General features: G+C 43.2%; 2 protein-coding genes and 1 long non-coding RNA gene across 5 annotated transcripts in view; 2 read left to right on the top strand and 1 right to left on the bottom strand.

Moving 5' to 3' along the window:
• CCDC62 (coiled-coil domain containing 62) overlaps nucleotides 1-15,390 on the top strand; it is a 34,296-nt gene extending 18,906 nt beyond the window's left edge. For 2 of the 3 annotated variants that reach the window (XM_019648966.1, XM_019648964.1), the window contains exons 10-13: nucleotides 1,188-1,344; nucleotides 4,587-4,712; nucleotides 9,971-10,064; nucleotides 10,942-11,719. In XM_019648966.1, the coding sequence (XP_019504511.1) occupies nucleotides 1,188-1,344; nucleotides 4,587-4,712; nucleotides 9,971-10,024 (337 nt within the window). In that variant the 3' untranslated portion in view covers nucleotides 10,025-10,064; nucleotides 10,942-11,719. Of the gene's footprint in view, nucleotides 1-1,187; nucleotides 1,345-4,586; nucleotides 4,713-9,970; nucleotides 10,065-10,941; nucleotides 11,720-15,261 lie in introns of those variants that run through there. The other variant, XM_019648965.1, reaches the window with a different exon arrangement.
• Nucleotides 11,774-15,462, bottom strand: LOC109386084 (uncharacterized). The gene is made up of 3 exons (XR_002124726.1): nucleotides 15,384-15,462; nucleotides 12,743-13,016; nucleotides 11,774-11,988 (listed from the first exon to the last, which is right to left on the bottom strand). It is a non-coding gene; the product is annotated as an uncharacterized LOC109386084 (long non-coding RNA).
• Nucleotides 15,463-15,715: 253 nt separating this feature from the next.
• HIP1R (huntingtin interacting protein 1 related) overlaps nucleotides 15,716-17,797 on the top strand; it is a 60,475-nt gene continuing 58,393 nt past the window's right edge. The window contains 1 exon segment of the mRNA XM_019648886.1: nucleotides 15,716-15,916. Within this exon segment, the coding sequence (XP_019504431.1) occupies nucleotides 15,824-15,916 (93 nt within the window). The 5' untranslated portion in view covers nucleotides 15,716-15,823.

Below are 17,797 nucleotides of genomic sequence, written 5' to 3'. Positions count from 1 at the left end.
TCTTTTTCTGGTATTTACATTGTTTGGATTGCCTCTGGCCCTTTGAGAAGCCCTGGGTCATTTAAAAATCATACAGGTAGTTACTCATACAGTTAGTTGCAGAAAGAAAGAAAAAAATGGGTTGTCTCGCTGAATGCTACGTCTTCATACTTGGTTTTTAAAGATCTTTGGATAATTGTAACAACCGGGAGGGCATAACTGATATACTTCACTGCTGAACCAGAGTACACATGCATTAAGGGAAAAGCTTGTGTCTGTTTTAAGAGCATAGTGGATGTATATGAAATGTAATGTAAGAAATCCAAATTTAAATTTAGAGTTTGCTTTCAAGATCGTTTTTACCTGTCTGGCTTGAAATAAAGTGGCTCCCTGTTCTGCCAGTGGAGGCACCGGCTGAAGCATCTCATGACAAGTACATGATTAAGGAGGAAAGACAATTCTGTTTTCCTGTTTTCCCTTGGATTATAAGAACTTGGGTGCCTAACTTTATTGTCTGACTAAAGTGTTCACACAGTTTCCCACCATTCCATTTGACAAACAGAGGGTTAGCCGTGGCGGGAGACGTGGTGGCAGCCTGCTGTCACTTAGCTATAGGTGACACGGCAGGAGGGCCCAGTGCCTCCTGTCTGTTGCAGGGCAGCTTTCGCTGTTAACTTTGAGCTCTAGCTTTGAGCCCCAGCTTTAATAACATACTCAGGAGCTTAGTTAGCTTCACGTGTGTGTTCTCTAATATGGAGAAACTCTTCAATCAATAAGCCACAGCTGTGCCATTCTACTCACAAAAGGGCCTTTAAACCATTAACACAAAATCAGTTTTACAAACCAAAAACCTAAAAAATCTTCACAAATTCTACTATGTTAATTTCTTTCTCCCTTTTGGATGATCTTGTCTCTCAAACCTTTTTTGTTTTTTGTGGGGTTTGTTGTTTTTTTGGAGGAGGAGGGATATTATTATAGTAACCCTTTAAGAATTTTGTTTTAAGTCTTATTGCAAAGGGTATGCATTAATTTATAACATTGTCCTCAAATGTTCTATAATGTTCTACTCGAACCTGAGCTGCTTCATTCAAAAAGAAAAACAACTTCTTCTGTGTCCTGTTGAGATAGTTTTAAGTATAAGAGTATCGTTGATACGTGTTTGATGGTGTTTTAAGAGGTGCATGTTTGTTTGGTTTTGTTATTCACAGTGAGCTGATTGCCATCCAGCATTCCCACTGTTTGGGGTCTTCAAAACCTGCCTTGAGAGAGGGTGAGAAGTTGGTGGACACAGAGTCCTCTTCTGATAAAAAGAACTCATCGAAGTTTCTGTCAGTCAACAAAGATGCAGCATTGCCCACTGAAAAGGTTTGTATTTTACTTAGAAATACCCAGCTTATTCCAGCAAAACTTCTCCCCAACATGCTTTGCATTTTTCTAGGACACTTTTTTAGCGTGCTTAATTTTGGCCATTCTTTAGGTGTTTTGTGTGTGTGTGTGTGTGTGTGTGTGTGTGTGTGTGTGTGTGTTTACCTTTATTGGGGAACAGTGTGTTTTTCCAGGACCCATCAGCTCCAAGTCAAGTCATTGTTTTCGATCTACTGGGTTGTCAGAAAAGTCATGATGCATTTTTGCAACGAAAAACAGAGGAAAAAATACATCATGACTTTCCTGACAGCCCAATAGTTGTGGAGGGCACAGCTCACTGGCTCATGTGGGAATCAAACCTGCAACCTTGGTGTTATGAGCCTGTACTCTAACCACCTGAGCTAACCGGCCACCCCATTCTTTAGGTTTTTTTTTAAGTTATAGGACTTTATAAATATCCTACAGATTATCTTTAGGCAAGATGTCCCTCAGGCTCTTTAGGCGATTAATATGTCTATTTTTAATTAATAAACATTTCAAACAGCCAAAAAAATCCAGACTATAACAAGCAGTTGTGCACCTACATTCAGATTTAACATGTTTGCATTTTGCCACATTTGCTTTATTTTTCTTGTTAAAGAGATAAAATGTTACCGATAAGGTATACACCCCATATGCCATTCTCCCCATGGCCACTTCCCCACTATTCCGAAATTGCTTCCATGCCTGTTTTTATACTTTCACTACATAAAGGTATATACTTAAACATGATGTAATGTTCTCTGTGTGTTTAATATGTCCATAAATGGTAAAACACTGTCGGTATCCTTTTGCAATCTGACATTCCAACTTTGTCAATATTTTGTAACATTTATCCATGCTGACACTTGTAGTCTCTTCCTTCTGACTGTTGATTGATGTGTAATGTGTTGATCGAATAAACCATAGTTGGTCCACACCCCTACTGACGGCAGTGAGGTTGTTTCTACACTGTCACTATTGTGGACGAGCCAGAGTCGTCGTCATAAATGAGGCAGTCCTTTCAACAAAGGAAATAAGTTCAAGTCCACTTAGTTCCTTTTGATGTTATTTTGGGAAGATATCTGGCTTTGAAATCAAACTGGTCTGGCTTCAGATCCCTATTTTGCTTTGTTTTAGCTCAGTGACCTTAGTAAAGTTATTTAATATCTTTGAGCTTCAAAAGTTTCTCCATCTGCAAACATGCAATAATAACATCACAGTTGCTTGGTCTAAATAAGATACTGTCAGGCCTGGCCCCTAGTGGGTATCTGATGAGTGTTAGTTCTTTTTTGTTAAAACTTGACTAGACTAAGAGTTACCTAGAGCCTGAAGCAGTTGGGCTTTGATTCCCTGATGGTGGGAACGTAAATGGTATGACCATTTTGGAAAACACTTTGGTAGTTTCTTAAAAAGCTAAATATACACCTACCATATGACCCAGCAATTTCACTCCCAGAGAAATGGAAACACGGGCCCACACAAAGACTTGAACATGAATATTTAAGCAGCTTAATTTGTAATAGCTAAAAAAACTGGAAACCACCAAAATATACATTAGTAGGTGAACAGATAAATTGTGGTATATCTGTACAGTAGTGGAGTACTTCTCAGCAATAAGAAGAAATGAACTATTTATACACACACACAACATGGGTGAATGTGAAGGTAATTATACGGAATGAAAGAAGCCAGACAGACAAAAGTACGAATGTGTTTGCATAAAATTCTAGAAGATGCAAACTAATCTCTGGTGACAGAAAGCAAATCGTAGTTGCCTGGGATTGGGGGGGCGGGACTCACAGGGGCAGGGGTTCCCAAGGGGCACAGGTGTGACTGCGATCTAGTCATGTGGGGATGGGTTCATGGGTGTGTGCATATGTCAGAACTCATTGGGCCACACACTTTAATTGCCCATTTAATTGTATGTCAGTTGCACCTTAACGCCATGAATTTTTTTAAAGCTATAAATATGAGGGGAAATATTAGCTATTCCCTTTTTTAGCTCTTGGGAGACCCTTTTTTAATGTTTGCACCTATTTTTCTGAGGCAGTATATGACACTGCATGCCTATATTGTCTACGCGTATGTGTATATGTATTTGTGTGTGTGTGTGTGTGTGTGTGTGTGTGTGTGTGTGTGTGTGTGTAGTCTGCATATATTCATTAGCAGATATTTAGTAAACATTTTCTAGATCCAGGTCAGGATTGATCATTGTTCATGGAAATTTAGAAATCAACTTTCTTAATGAAAAAATGAGCTGGGATGCTTTTGGGAGTAGTTGGCCTGCTAAGATCCCAAAGTTGAAAATTAACTGATAAACTAACACACATTTCCACATATTTAGTGTTACAAGTTGCATTTTGCAAGTATTCTGACATGCCTATTAGGGCTTTGACAAGTTGATTTAGGATAGCTAAACAATGCTTAGGATTCTTTTGTCACATGGATGTTACTTAACTAATTGTAGACAGTTCTGTTTAAGTCAAATTTTTGAGCCAAGGAGGTTGGAATGAATACCGTATTTTGCCGTGTATAATGCACACCCTCGTTTTTGGCCCAAACTTTCAGGGGAAAAAAATCATTTTAATTTTTTAATTCAAATTTTTATTTGTTTACATTTAGGTACTTGGTTTTTTTGTATTATAAAGGATTTTTAGCATTTATTTTTCAACATATTATGGTACAAGAAATGTTATGTAACAAATAATTAAAAACACAAGAACAGATACAAAGTACAAGAGATTTTATTTACCAGTAACAAATTGACAATATTTATGCATCATAGAGAAGGCCAAGAACTCTTCGTTGTCTTGCAAGTTCGTTGTAAGTAACAAAACTGATCATCATATTCCAGGGTATTATTTTGCATACGGATATCGTTATTGATTTCTAGAGTTACACTTTTAACTCATAAGCATAAATAAAAGAATTAAAAACATTTATATAGACATGGAATTAGCTCTACCCATGCATAATGCACATCCTTATTTTTCCCTCACGAATTTGGGCAAAAAAGTGCTCCTTATACAAGGCAAAATATTGTAAATGGAATTTGGTTATTATTCTAGTATTTAATGTCCTGCTTTGATATGTAATAACATAAAGTCAAAGAAATATTAGCGAATAGTTAACATTTGTGTTGGTTACATCGTATTTGCAAACATAAACATTTAAAAATGCTTCTTGATTTCATGAATGCTTCAATTGTGTTATGTTCCCAGGATGAATTTTCCCCCACAAGTAAGCTCCAGCGATTGCTGGCCGAGTCTCGTCAGATGGTGACGGATCTGGAGCTGAGTACCCTGCTCCCAGTCAGCTCTGAGAATCTCAACAGCAGTGCCAAAAATGTAAGTGGCTGCTTTCCTTTTGACCCCATCCGCAGTATCTGAATACTCCCCTGAGGTCCCATGGGCCAGTGTCACTGGTCGGGCAGCCCTTCTATTCAAATGCAAGTTCTCTGTGTCTCTGAGGGAGGGGGTAGCACACTGGTTTCAGAGAGGAAAAGTCATACTCAAATGTCACTGCACCCAAACTTCCTCTTTCTAATTACCTGGGCATAGGAATATAAATTCTTGGGGATTTTTTTTATTTTTATTTTTTTTAAGCTGAGCCATCCTGCCACCAGTTGGCAGCTCAGTGGCTGCTCAGCTCCGGCCGGGAATCAAACTGCTGTTGCTCAGAGCTCAAACTCTTGAGCAAGATCTTATCCAACTGAGCCACTTGGCCAGCCCCCTAAATTCTTGGGTATTTAAAACAAACATTTTATTATAGAAAATTTCAAATACACACAGAAGTAGAACGAATACTACAGTCACAGACCTTTAACAACCATCAACTTTCTGCCATTTTACTTTATTTTTTTATTTTTATTGGGGAACAGCCATGGTCACTGGTTACACATTGCTTTCATGCTACCATGGCATAGTTGACTCTTTTAGGCAGGGCGCAACTCACAGTGGCCCATGCGCAGATTGAATCAGCAACCTTGGTGTTATCAGCACCACGCTCTAACCAACTGAGCTAACCCATCACCCCCAACTTTCTGCCATTTTTGTTTTGTCTTCCCCCATCCTTACACGTTTTCTTCTGAAGCATTTTAAAGTAAATCCTAGACATCATACCATTTTAATCATAATTACTTTAGTATGTATCTCTAACAGGTTAGGGCTTTTTAAGAAGAAGCGTAACATTATCGCACCCAACCAAATTAATAATAATTCTGAGATACCATCTCATGACTAAACCATATTAAGTTTTCCCAATTTATCTCAAAAATGTCTTCCTGGTCTTTGTTCTGATCCATATTCAACCAGGGTTCATACTTCGCATCTGGATATGTTGTCCTTTCAGGTCTCTCTTAACCACCAACAGTTTCTTCTCCCTCCCTCTTCCTCCTCTTCCTCCTTCCTCTTCCATCTTCTCCATTTTATTTTTTGTTCCTAATGCCTTTTATTTGTGGAAGAAATGTTGGGCCATTTGTCCTGTAGAATTTCTCACATTCTGGATCTTGCTGACTGGATCCTCACTGTTATTTAACATTCCTCTACCCCCATAGCTCCTAGAAGCTGGTATTTAGATGCAGCTAGATCAGTTTGGGTTTTTTTGTTTGTGTTGGCATGACTGCTTCACTGGTGATGCTGTCGGCTGTCTGTTCCATCTTTGCAGGAGGGTCCTAATGTCTGGTCTTCCCACGTGTGATGTTAAGCTTGATTAGGAAGGAGTTCAGGAGTTTGTCAGCTTGAGCTTTAATTTTATGAAGTTCCCCTACAGGTCCCTTAATGATTTTAGCATTCCTCGATCATTATTAGTCAGATCTATTATTTATTTATTTATTTATTTATAGAAACTTTATTGGGGAACAGTATGTTTTTCCAGGACCCATCAGCTCCAAGTCAAGTAGTTGTTTCAGTCTAGTTGTGGAGGGCACATCTCAGTGGTCCATGTGGGAATCGAACTGGCAACCTTGGTGTTATGAGCACTGTGCTCTAACCACCTGAGCCACCCGGCCGGCCCTGGGCAGAGATTTTTAATCAAAGTTTGTGGAATAGAATTCAGGCAATCCATAAATTCTGATGGGCATAAAAGTTACACATAAATTTATTTTTATTAACCTCTAATTGAAAATTTAGCACTTCTTTCAATTATGAATATAGAAAACAAGCCACAGTAGACCATAGTACTTGTGACTTTGTCACTAGTAGTGATCACAGATAGTTTCATATCACATCACAGTTATTGCAGATAATACTACCTCGAAATTTTTACTTAGCATTACCTCAGAATTACAGAATATTAGACCTGTTGCGAGATCTTATTTAATGCATTAATAAAGAAGAGTATGGGCCCAGCCGAGTGGCTCAATTGGTTAAGAGTGCGAGCTCTGAGCAACAGGATCGCCAGTTTGATTCCCACATGGGCCAGTGAGCTGCACCCGAGCTGAACTGCCAACAGGTGGCAGGACGGCTCAGCTGGTGAGAGCATGTGCTCCTAACAATAAGGTTGCCGGTTTGACTCCTGCATGGGATGGTGGGCGGCCGCGAGCTGCCCATGGGCGGCCAAATGGCGACTGGACTTGGAACTGAACTAGCTACGCCCTCCACAACAAAGAATAAAGGACAACAACTTGGCTCTCCCCCTTCCCCAATACTGTTCCCCTTCCCCAATAAATTCTTTAAAATAAATAAATAAAAATAAAGACGAGTATGTATTATTATATCACAACCTGTTCAATATTCTGATAACCACAGTTACTTCTGTTGTAATATTAATACAGCATACACCTGGATTCCTAAAACTCACCACGCAATGCAAAATTGCACGATAAAAACCACATGGCTTACAGGAAAAATGGGGCCAGGAGCGTAACACTCAAAACTTTGTCAGTGATACGTTGTTGTTTTTTAAAAGAAGATAGGAATGTAATCAAAATTATGGCTCGGTCCAGCTGGGTACAGTTCACCTAGTGTTTCTCGTGGACAAAATCGCGTGGAAACAAATGCAAACTTCACATTATGCTCAAATTGTTCCCTAATATATCTGATGTGTTGGAACAAATTCACGTTTTCAAAACAAGTGTCAGCAGAGCTGTAAGAGAGAGGATCACACTCACCGTCCTGGCCTTGGGCTTTTCTCTTAACCTCTTCTTTAGGGTTTTATGTCAAATTCCTATCTAAGATATAATCCACAGCTCCCTCACTTTTGTCCTCAGAGCACAGCTGCGTGTATGTGTGTGTATGTATCACTATCAGAGCTCAGACAACAGCACGTGGTAACTGGTTGTGTTCCAGTCTCCCTTCTCCTCTTTGAGCCCCTTAAGGAGCCCCCCTAACTCATCGTGGCATCCCCAGTTGTAGCACCCACAGTCCCCCCCCCCCAGAGGATGGAACTGATAGGAAAAGGGAACTAAAGAGGCAAAACAGTGACCTCGGTTACAGATGGAAAAAAATGCTAAAGCTGTTGGAGGCTGGTGAAAACTTGGCTTAAGAGAATTTTTGAGGGTCGGCCGAGTGGCTCAGGTGGTTAAGAGCGCGAGCTCTGAGCCAACAGGGTTGCCGGTTCGATTCCCACATGGGCCAGTGAACTGCGCCCGAGCTCCTAACAACAAGGTTTCTGGTTCGACTCCCGCATGGGATGGTGGGCTACACCCACCTGCAACTAAGATTGAACATGGCACCTTGAGCTGAGCTGCCGACCGGCGGCCAGATGGTGACTGGACTTGGAGCTGAGTTAGCTGCGCTCTCCACAACTAAGACTGAAGAACAACAACTTGGCTGTTCCCCTTCCCCAATTCCCCAATAAAATCTTTAAAAAAGAGAATTTTTGAGCTCAAAAGACTCAGAAGAGAGATCTAATCTCAACCTTTTATTTTACAGGTGAGGAAAGTGATCAAATCTCTTGCTTACTATCCCAAAGCTAGAATCAGATCATCATTTAGTTGGGAAAAATATTGGCTTCTGATGTAATGTATTTTCCAGTAGATTAAGTGATTCTGGAGATGTTGGGAAAAGCACAGAAATCCACTTGGCAGTGCCCTTCACACACACACACACACACACACACACACAGAGACACACACACACCCCATCCTTTGCACTAGGTATAGCTAGTTACAGAAAGGAACGTCATTTTGTAAAAAATTCTTAATTTTTGCAATAAGGAAGCAGAGTAAAGTTCTGAGCAGCCTCCCTGCTTCACCGAGGTTTTGCCATCTGTTGCTAAGGGCAAGGGTCTTATTTCAAAACCTTTCTCTGAAACAGGCATTCCCCTACATTGTTGGGGGGCAGGGGGCCACAAAGTGATTCAATCCTTCTTTCAGGGAACCTGGCGATGTTTCCCAAAAATTGTATGCAAACTGATCCTTTGACGTAGCAGTGTCACTTGGGGACTCTCTCCTACAGCTACATCTGCATGTGTGTCAAATAAGTTTTTCATTGCAGCGTGGCTCTATAATAGCAAGAATTAGGAGACAGCCCAAGTGTCCCGCAAAGAGGAACTGAGTGCATAGAGGTGGCACGTCCACAAGCTGGGACATTACCTAGCTGTGCGACAGAACGAGGAAGTGTTTCCAAGGTGTATTATTAAGGGAAAAGAAGCAAGATACTGAAAGGTTCTTGTAGTATTCTACATGTATACGAAAGGGGATGAGGATAAGATTATATATTATTTTTATTTTCAAACCATGTCAGTGTATTAACTATTGAAAAAAAAAAACCACAATAATGTAAAAATAGTGAAAAAAAGGAAAAGAGAGTAGAACCTAGCCTAGCAGACCCCATCACCTTTCCCCACAGCAGGAAGGGGGAAGGGACTCAGCCTGAAACTGAACTTGGAGTTTTGACTGGTACCTGGTACTTGGATGTCCTGGTTACTGGTTTGAGACTGTCGCTATTTCCTGACAGGGTCCTTCACCTCTTTTTGTGGCATGTTGGTAAAGCCTATGGATCCCTTCTAGAAAAATGTTTTTAAATGAATAAAATAAAATATATTAGGTTGTGAGATACATAGGAAGGCTATTTGAGCAGAGAGAAGGCAGCATGAGGAAAACACAGGCCGGGGAGCCCCTATAATCCTAGGGTGGCTCAAATGTAGGCCCCGTGGGGAGGAGGAAGCCACTGAGAAGGCGGCTTACTCCACCAGCTGAAGTTTACCACCTGAGTCTACCCGTGCCCTCCTGTTTCCTTCTTTTTTTGTTGTTTCTTTTATAAATATCTCCTAGCAATGCTGACTGAGCCCTCAGTAGGTACTTAGGTTGTTGATTCTTACTGATAATCATGGTTTCATTAAGGGCTCACTACATCATCCATATTAAGGCTGACAAAGAGCCAGGTGTATTTGGGCCCTAGCTGATGGCCAGCGTTTAGCCACAATACCTATGGGAAAGCAAACAGCATCGCTGATCCAGCATGGCAGACGAAGGGCCCCATACCAATAGGAAATCAATACACCTTTGTTGGATGGATGGCTGGGAGTCGTGTGAAATTCCTCCCTTGTATTTCATTAATTCCCTAAGGTCTCTTAGAGGCCTGTCTGCTGTATTTGTGTATTGTCTTCTTAAGCATTTTCTAGTTTTCCTATCCTGGGTACTAATTTGGCAGCTGTTTTGCAGAATGTAGAAGTACCAGAAGAGCCAGCTCAGAAAAATGCCTCTGTCAGTAATTGAAGAAAACGAAAAAGTCAACTTCAATATTCAGCGTTCATAGGTAAGTCACCTTTGCTTAGCTCAACTTATATCTCAGTGGATATTTAATCAGTAACTTGGGAACACTGATAATGTCAAGTTAAAGCCATGCATTTGTTTGACCTGTAATCCTTTCTCTTTTGTTTGACCTATTTATACATACCATCTAAATTTAATCAGAGTAAAACGTCAACTACTTGTAAGAGAAACGCAGGTCAAAAATTTCTTGTTCTCTGGACCCCTGGAATTTGAAATCTAAGGAAGTGAATACACAGGGCTTTCGAAATCGGAATCTAAATGAACATTTCCTCTGAATGCCTGTCCAGAAAGAACTCTTTTGATGGGGTTACAAGTTATATAAAAAGCTTTACTGACCTAGTAAGCACTTTCCTGATTTGAGTTTCCTTCTACCAACCTCCATGTCACATGCCCAGTTTCTTTAGAATCCAGTTGAAGTAGCTAAAAGGCATAACCGTTTCAGCTGTTTTCAGTGTAAGCATAAGAGCATTTTCAAAGCTCCATGGGCTGGCCGAGTGGCTCAGTTGGTTATAGAGCTTTCTCAAGAGTGTGAGCTCTGAGCAACAGGGTCACCAGTTCGATGCCCGGCCCAAGCTGAGCGGCTGCTGAGCTGCTGACAGGTGGCAGGATGGCTCAGCTAAAAAAAATAATAATAAAATAAAAACTCCATGAAAGCACTAAGCTTAAGTAGCCAGCCCTCTCCCTTTCTTCCTCTCACCTGTTCCTTTACTCTCTTTGCTGCGAATTTTTCATATTGACACTATGTCGCATGACCTTATGTTGATGAACATCAGGATATGGTTAATGTTTTAGAGTCTGGGAGCTCACAGCTCATTATCCAGCATTCATTGATTGTTTGTATTACTCTGTTTCCCTGCTAGGAGCCCATTTCTCATCTACATGGAAGGCAGGAAGCAGACATCAATACCTAATACTTAACCTTGGAAACAAAAAGAGGATTGTAATCCTTTGTAAGCAACATTTAATACCAAAGGGGAGCAGAAACTGAAAGTTAATTTTTAAACATCTATATTTTGTTTCTTTTCAAGTTAACCACTTGCACGTGTAAGCAGTATTTTTCATGTGTAAGAAATTAGGCCTTATTCTCTATTGTGTATATCCAAACTTGTAATTATGCTGAGAGAGAAAAAGATTTCCCTGGAAAGATGCAGACTACTACAGATTAAATACTGGAGAAGCTCTTTAAAAGTCAATATCAAAGAGAGAACCCTTACATACAAAATGCTATTTTAACTATCTGATTTTTTTTAAACCTATGCATGCATTATTTAAATGATAACCAGTAGCTTATCAGAGTCAGCTCCAAATCTATGAGAAATAGTATTCTCGCCTCTTGAGGTTTTAGCCCTGGATTTTGCTGTGCAAACAGACATAAAACGATCTGATAGAAAATATTTTTAACTGGAAATTATCTCCTCTGTTCCTGACAATGGAGGTCCTTCTGTCCCAATGCTGAGCAGAGCCCCATCCTGTCTGGTTCTCTAGCCCCATCCGTGTATACAAACAACAGTTTGCTGGAAGATCAAGTTTTATATGCATTTTAAAAAACGATTAAACTAAAACACTCCCATTTTAGCTTGTAATTTAATTTTTAAAAGAATATACTATGTGCCTATCTGTCCTTTAAGAGAATTGATCAGCTTCAGTCAATAAAACATATTTTTTAATAGTAATTTTCTTTGGTTTCTTTTCATTATACAGGAATAAAATAAGGAAGGTTAGTTGCCTGAAACCCAACCTGGCAAGTTAATTTCCTCAGGAATGGGAATGGATTTTTTAAAGCATTTCAGATATCAAAGTTCTATTGTGCTGGATAAACGGCTCTTTGTTCAAAGGTTTCAGTGCTGCTTCAGAGATGATTTTCATGAGTGGAGGAGCCACCCCATTTAGCCTTTTTAATTAGGGTGCTGAAAAGAGAAATTGGGTGAGGTTGGCCATGTTCTATATAAGTGCTTGTTGTTTCCCTCAGGCTAGCCAGCTCTGTGCAGAGCTAGGCTGAGGGAGCTGTCGTTAATTCTGAGCTGTCGCCTCCAAGTTAGAAACCTAAAATGCCCCTGCAGAGGCTGACTTCCAATCTGAGAATTGAGAATACTAAAATTCTCCTCCTTGTGATGGGCTCGTGGCTACATGTGAACTTGTCTAGTGTAGAGAGAACACCGATTATGTGTGCTAAGGAGAAAAAAAATCTCAGGAACTAAAAGGATTTGAAAAAAGTCAAAGCTGATTTTGTGTCTCCATATAATTCAGCTCATAGGATTATGGTAGCTACAACACCTATTCTTACCCCGGCAGGTGATTGTGGATTAGAGAACATGTAATTGACAAATGGGAAATCTTAGTATTATCAATTTATCTATCTCAGTATCTATTTCAATATGTGAGCAATTTCTGTTAGAGCGAGGCAGCCTCAGTCTGTGTGACATAGTTGCAAGATAAAACTAGATTTTAGCACTTACATTTTGTCACTGACATTCTTTCATCTTCAGAGGAGGCAACTGAATTGTACTATCATTTGCCTGCCAGAAATGATCTCAGTCATCAGAAGAGACTGGTATAAGGGTATTTTTAGAATTTGTGAACAGATCTTTTCAACAAATAGAAATACGCCAAAGAAAGAAATTCTGAATCAAGACTATCCATAAACACCAAAACCAGTTTTACCTAAAAAGGACCAATAGAATGCCTGGAATTGAGAGGCTCCGCAGGTGAGGCTGGTTCATTTCAGGAACGTGGCTGAGGACTGAAACCTTGTATATGCCCTGGCTACTTGATCCTGGGGTTTTCCTCAGTGGCCTTGACCTGAGATTCTTTTTTTCTCTGGTTAGATACCTGTAGCTGTGGGGTTGTTTTGAAGGGTAGTGCATCTTTGTTTCTCTTGAGCCATTTGAGGACAATTTCATTAGGGTCCATTTCAGGAAGGTTCCTCATTCTAGACCTGAAAAAGAAGAACCTTGGCAACCACTTCATATGGGATAGAGAACAGAGTGACTGTGATTGGATTAAGAGAACCAGACACATCAATCAGGACCAGAGCTGACTAGGCAGGTTCAAAACCAGAATGGTCTTTGAGAGGAGTTTATCAAATGAAGAGGGCACAACAGTCAGTCCTGTAAGGATGGTTTCTAGGTTCTCAGCCAAATACATGCGTAAGGAGATCTATAAAAAAAAAAAGAGCAAAATAATTTGAGCACACAGTAAATACTGTTTTGCTGACCACTGGGGAGACAACCCTGAGCAAAGCAGACTCAACCCTTGTTTACAGTCTAGTGGAGGAGACAGACTTTCATTAAATCATCAGAAATAGGTCATGAAATACTGGTAGGTGCCATGAAATAAAGCCTTGAGCTCCATGACAGCATTATAACGGGCATAGGGCATAGGGCAAGGGCAGAGGGCTCCGAGGAGGCTCCGGTGAGGAAGTGACATCTGAACTCAGCTGAAAGATGAGTAAACAAACAGGAAGCGGAAGGACATTCCAGACAATGATAACAGCATGCGCAAAGGCCCTGAAGTAGAAGGGGCGTGATGTGTTTTGAGACCTGATGGACCAGGATGGTGCAAGATGAAGCTGGACAGAGAGGCTGGGGCCAGATCACTCACACACCCACCCACACATGCGTGTCAATGAGGCAGTGTGGGAGTTGCGGCACCGTCATTTTAGTAAGTCCAAAGAGTTCAACTCCACTGTTTATCTTGTGTTTTCCTGGAAACGAGGTCTAGTTCATATTCCAAAAGCTTTGCCTGTGTAATACCCTGGGGGGAAGCATCAAACAGCCCTGGAGATTCACCCAAATGGCACCCTGATGCTGAGGATACAGAGCGTCACAGCCCCTCCGCTACCAACCCAGCATGAGAACCAAGTCTCCCTGAAGATGTTCCGAGATGAACCTTGAGAAACCTTGAGTGAGGAAGCTGTGTCCTTGTGTCCCCAGGAATGCTCTTTCATAAAACCAAGCCAAATGTCAAAGTGTAACAAGTTATGGGGGTTGTTGACTCACTTTTTCAACCCTTCATTTCACCCACGTTTATCAAACACTAGCCTCTGAGGGTATAAACCTGAGTAAGACGGTGGCCTTTGCCCAGCGGCAGCTCAAAATCTTACCCACGAGCAGATAAATTAGAATTCATCAGAGGTGTTTCAGCAAAGTGCTCTGGGATCCCAAACAGCCCTGAGCACAGTGGCTGGCACAGTAAAAAACTATTATTAAAAAGAGTGGGGGCGGCCGGTTAGCTCAGGTGGTTAGAGCACAGTGCTTGTAACACCAGGGTTGCCGGTTCGATCCCCACATGGCCCACTGAGCTGCATCTTCCACAACTAGATTGAAACAACTACTTGACTTGGAGCTGATGGATCCTGGAAAAACACACTGTTCCCCAACTGGGGAAAAAAAAAAGAAAAACAGTGGTAGTTGTTGCCAATGTTAAGTCACTATAGCATATGTTCTAGACCCAGAGAGGTTGCTGCCTGGTTTAAAAGAAGATGCTGTGCTAAGTGTGGAGTTCGCTGCTTTTGTTTGATATGGAAAAGGAGTCTGAGAAACAGCTGGTGTGGAGCCAGCAGCCCTTGTATTGTGGTCTTTATTTCACCACAGCTATTGGCTGGGGTGCCGAGGATTAAAAACGAGATAATACATGGAAAGGGTTTAGTCCAGTGCCTAGCAAATAGAAAGCATTCAATAACTATTAGCCATTGTCCTTTTATTGTGATTCTGGTAAGGAAGCCTTTCAGTAATTGGGATTAGATAAAGCGTGGTTAATTTCTCTCTAGTGGGGTGAGAAGAGAACCTTGTCAAATACAATTTTCAGGTGTTCAGTGTTAGCCCTAGGGCTAGGCAGTGAGGAATCAGCAAAGTCACAGAAAGAGGGGGGACCCCTTCTATAGAACCTTTCAGGGTTATAGAAGCATCACTTTCCCTCTTCAATGGGGGTCCTTAGTCGCTGTATTGGTTGATTTCACACCTATATTCTGATAGGAAAGCTGAGGATAACAGGAACAAAACAAACATTTGAAAGCATACACTTGGGAGAACTGTGATTTTTTTTTTTTACTGTAGCTTTGTGATGGATAATTTAAAAAGCAAAACCAACAATGTGTTTAAAAGCCCCACACCACCTCCAGTTACATCTTTTCGATGCACTTTGACGGCCCCACACTGTTTTTTGTTCGGATCTGTCTGCAGGCTGTCCCAGCCCCGCCTCTCCAGTGCCCGTACTGTGCCTGGGCTCTGGTCAGGTGTCCGCATGCTGAGCCGGCAATCTCTGAAAACGCACCCCACAGCCCCGCGTGGATAGCAGCAGTTACCTTAGAGATGCACAAAGAGGAGGCCGCTTAATCGTCTGCATTTTGACACATAAAACGGAAAAAAAAATATATGTGGTTGTGCTTCCATCGGTCAGATTCATTGAGGCCAAATTTTCTCCAATGAACCAGATCCGAGCCCGGTGCCGACAAGACTTCGTGAGCCCAGGGTGGAGGGCGGTGTGGGGGAAGGGAATTGGCCTGCGCCCCGACTCGGGAGGAAGGAGGAGCGACGGCCAAGGGAGGAGGGTGGAGGTGTGGAGCGGCTGGGGGCCTTGGCCTGAGTCCGCCAGGCTAGAAGGGGCGGGGCGAGCGCCGGAGGGGCGGGGCCGGGGCGACGGGCAGGGCGGGGCGCGGCGGCCTCGCGGTGCCTAGGCTCGGGCGGCCGGCCGGGACGCGCTCAGTCGCGCGGAGCCGGGCCCCGGAGCGCAGGCGTCGGCAGGATGAACAGCATCAAGAACGTGCCGGCGCGGGTGCTGAGCCGCAGACCCGGCCACAGCTTGGAGGCCGAGCGCGAGCAGTTCGACAAGACCCAGGCGAGCGGCGCCTTCTCCCCTGTCCTCTCACACGCGTCTCTCAGGGCCCTGCCTGCACCCGCATCCGGAGCGCCAGGCCCGCTCCCCGCCCCCTCGCTTCCCGGCCTCCGCCGCCCGAGCCGCCCCGCGCGCAGGTGAACCGGAAGCGCGCGCGGGGCGCCTGGGGCCGAGGTGACCCGGGCCGGGATGCGACTGGGGACCTCGGTGGGCCGGGGAGCGGGCCCAGATGGAGAGGGCCCGAAGTGGCCGGAGGCCGAGATGCGGCAGCGGGCCAGGTGGGGTCGAGGTGTGCGCCGCCGCGTCCAGGTGCGCGCGCCGGCGCGGCCCGACGGACTCGCTCCGACCTTGGTGGCGCCCCCTCGCCGGCTCCTGCAGACGGGCCGCTGCCCCCTTCTCCCACGCCTTATAAAAATAAAAAATGCCCCCACCCCAGGGAAGCAATGCATTTCCTTGAAGGAAACTCCCTGTTTCCTTTCCTCCTGAGCTGTTTTCCAGTGGGCCGCGCCATCTCTTATTACCAACTGGGCGAAAAGTTTCACGTAGGTAGCCAGACTTGTTTGCCCGAGCGCTGGCCCACACGTAAATAGGTTCACACCCCCTTATTAAATACCGGCGCCTGACAGACAGAAACTTCCTCGGCCCCCTTCCTGCACTTCCCACGCGCCTGCATCGCTTCCAGAGGGTGGCCTATCCTGGGAAGGTTATTTTAAACACGAGACAATGGCGCGGGTGTGTATTTTGGACCTGTGTGCCTGCCGAAAACGCAGCATGCAGGCGTTGCCGTGCTTCTGGTTTTCTGTTCCTTTTTATGTTACAAACGCGGAGGGGTTCTTATGCCCAGGGGAGGGGAGAGCACACGTGTTTATTGGCCAAAATAAGTCAACCAACGCCGAAATAGCCGAGAAACCTTACTTTCGAAATCAAGGAAGCCGAAAGGACCCCTCCCCGCCCCTGTCTGAGGCTGGATGGTGACATTTGTGGCTGCCTTTAGCAGGTTCCTCCCCTTGCAGAGAGCAGTGACTTGCGGTTGCTTTCAGAACAAGTGAGCACAGAAGGTCTACAGCAGCTGTCGTTTGGAAATAAAAACTCAGGGGGCCGGCCGGACCTTCAACCTTTGTGCTTGTGCCTGATAATAAAACCTTGGGACACCAGGGCTTTATGAAAACCAAGTTATAGAACCAACCTGGCCACAAATGAACTTACCCTTGTGCTCACCAGCATCCTCTGGGCTACGGTGTTTTGTCAACCCAGATAGCCCATCGTAAAACAAAGGTGGCACTTACTTTAAAGCCATGAATACATCATCGATTGTGCCAGGGAACTTACGGAAGGATGGGGAGAAAACTTAATTGGCAGAGAGAACCTGGGTGTGGTCAGAAGCTTTCTTCATTCACTGATTTTTAGATATCCCCCCCCCCCTCACTTCTGAGGAGGTATACAGAGCTCTGATTGCTACATAGAGAAGATGGAATTTAAAGGGCCAAGTTTATTGATGTTACTCTTGAGTTACTATAAAGTCAACCTTCTTGAACGTCAAAGAGAAAGAATTTTTGACATAGGTCCACACATTGTGGTAGTTGGTTTGGGAAGCAAGAAGGCGTTTTGTTTTGTTTTTGCTCGTTGGGTTTGTGTCAGGGGCTGAGGGGGTTACTGATAATGAGTAACTTCCTAATGGGTCAGTCTCCTAGCATTTACCCCGTCCAGGGCCCATTTTTCTGGAAAGATGGAGTTTGGGTTCAGTGTCTGGGTTTGCTTGTCTGCAGAGTGACTTACCCAGGGATGTAGGAATAAGGTTTTGTGCATGGTTAATATTTAATTAGATCGCTTCCACAAATACTTAGCGAGCTGCTAGCCAGGCCCCATTGGTGGACGGGACCTGGA

Source organism: Hipposideros armiger, unplaced genomic scaffold (assembly GCF_001890085.2).
Source record: "Hipposideros armiger isolate ML-2016 unplaced genomic scaffold, ASM189008v1 scaffold_128, whole genome shotgun sequence".
Classification (NCBI taxonomy): Eukaryota; Metazoa; Chordata; class Mammalia; order Chiroptera; family Hipposideridae; genus Hipposideros; species Hipposideros armiger.
This window is presented reverse-complemented; position numbering and strand designations above follow the sequence as displayed.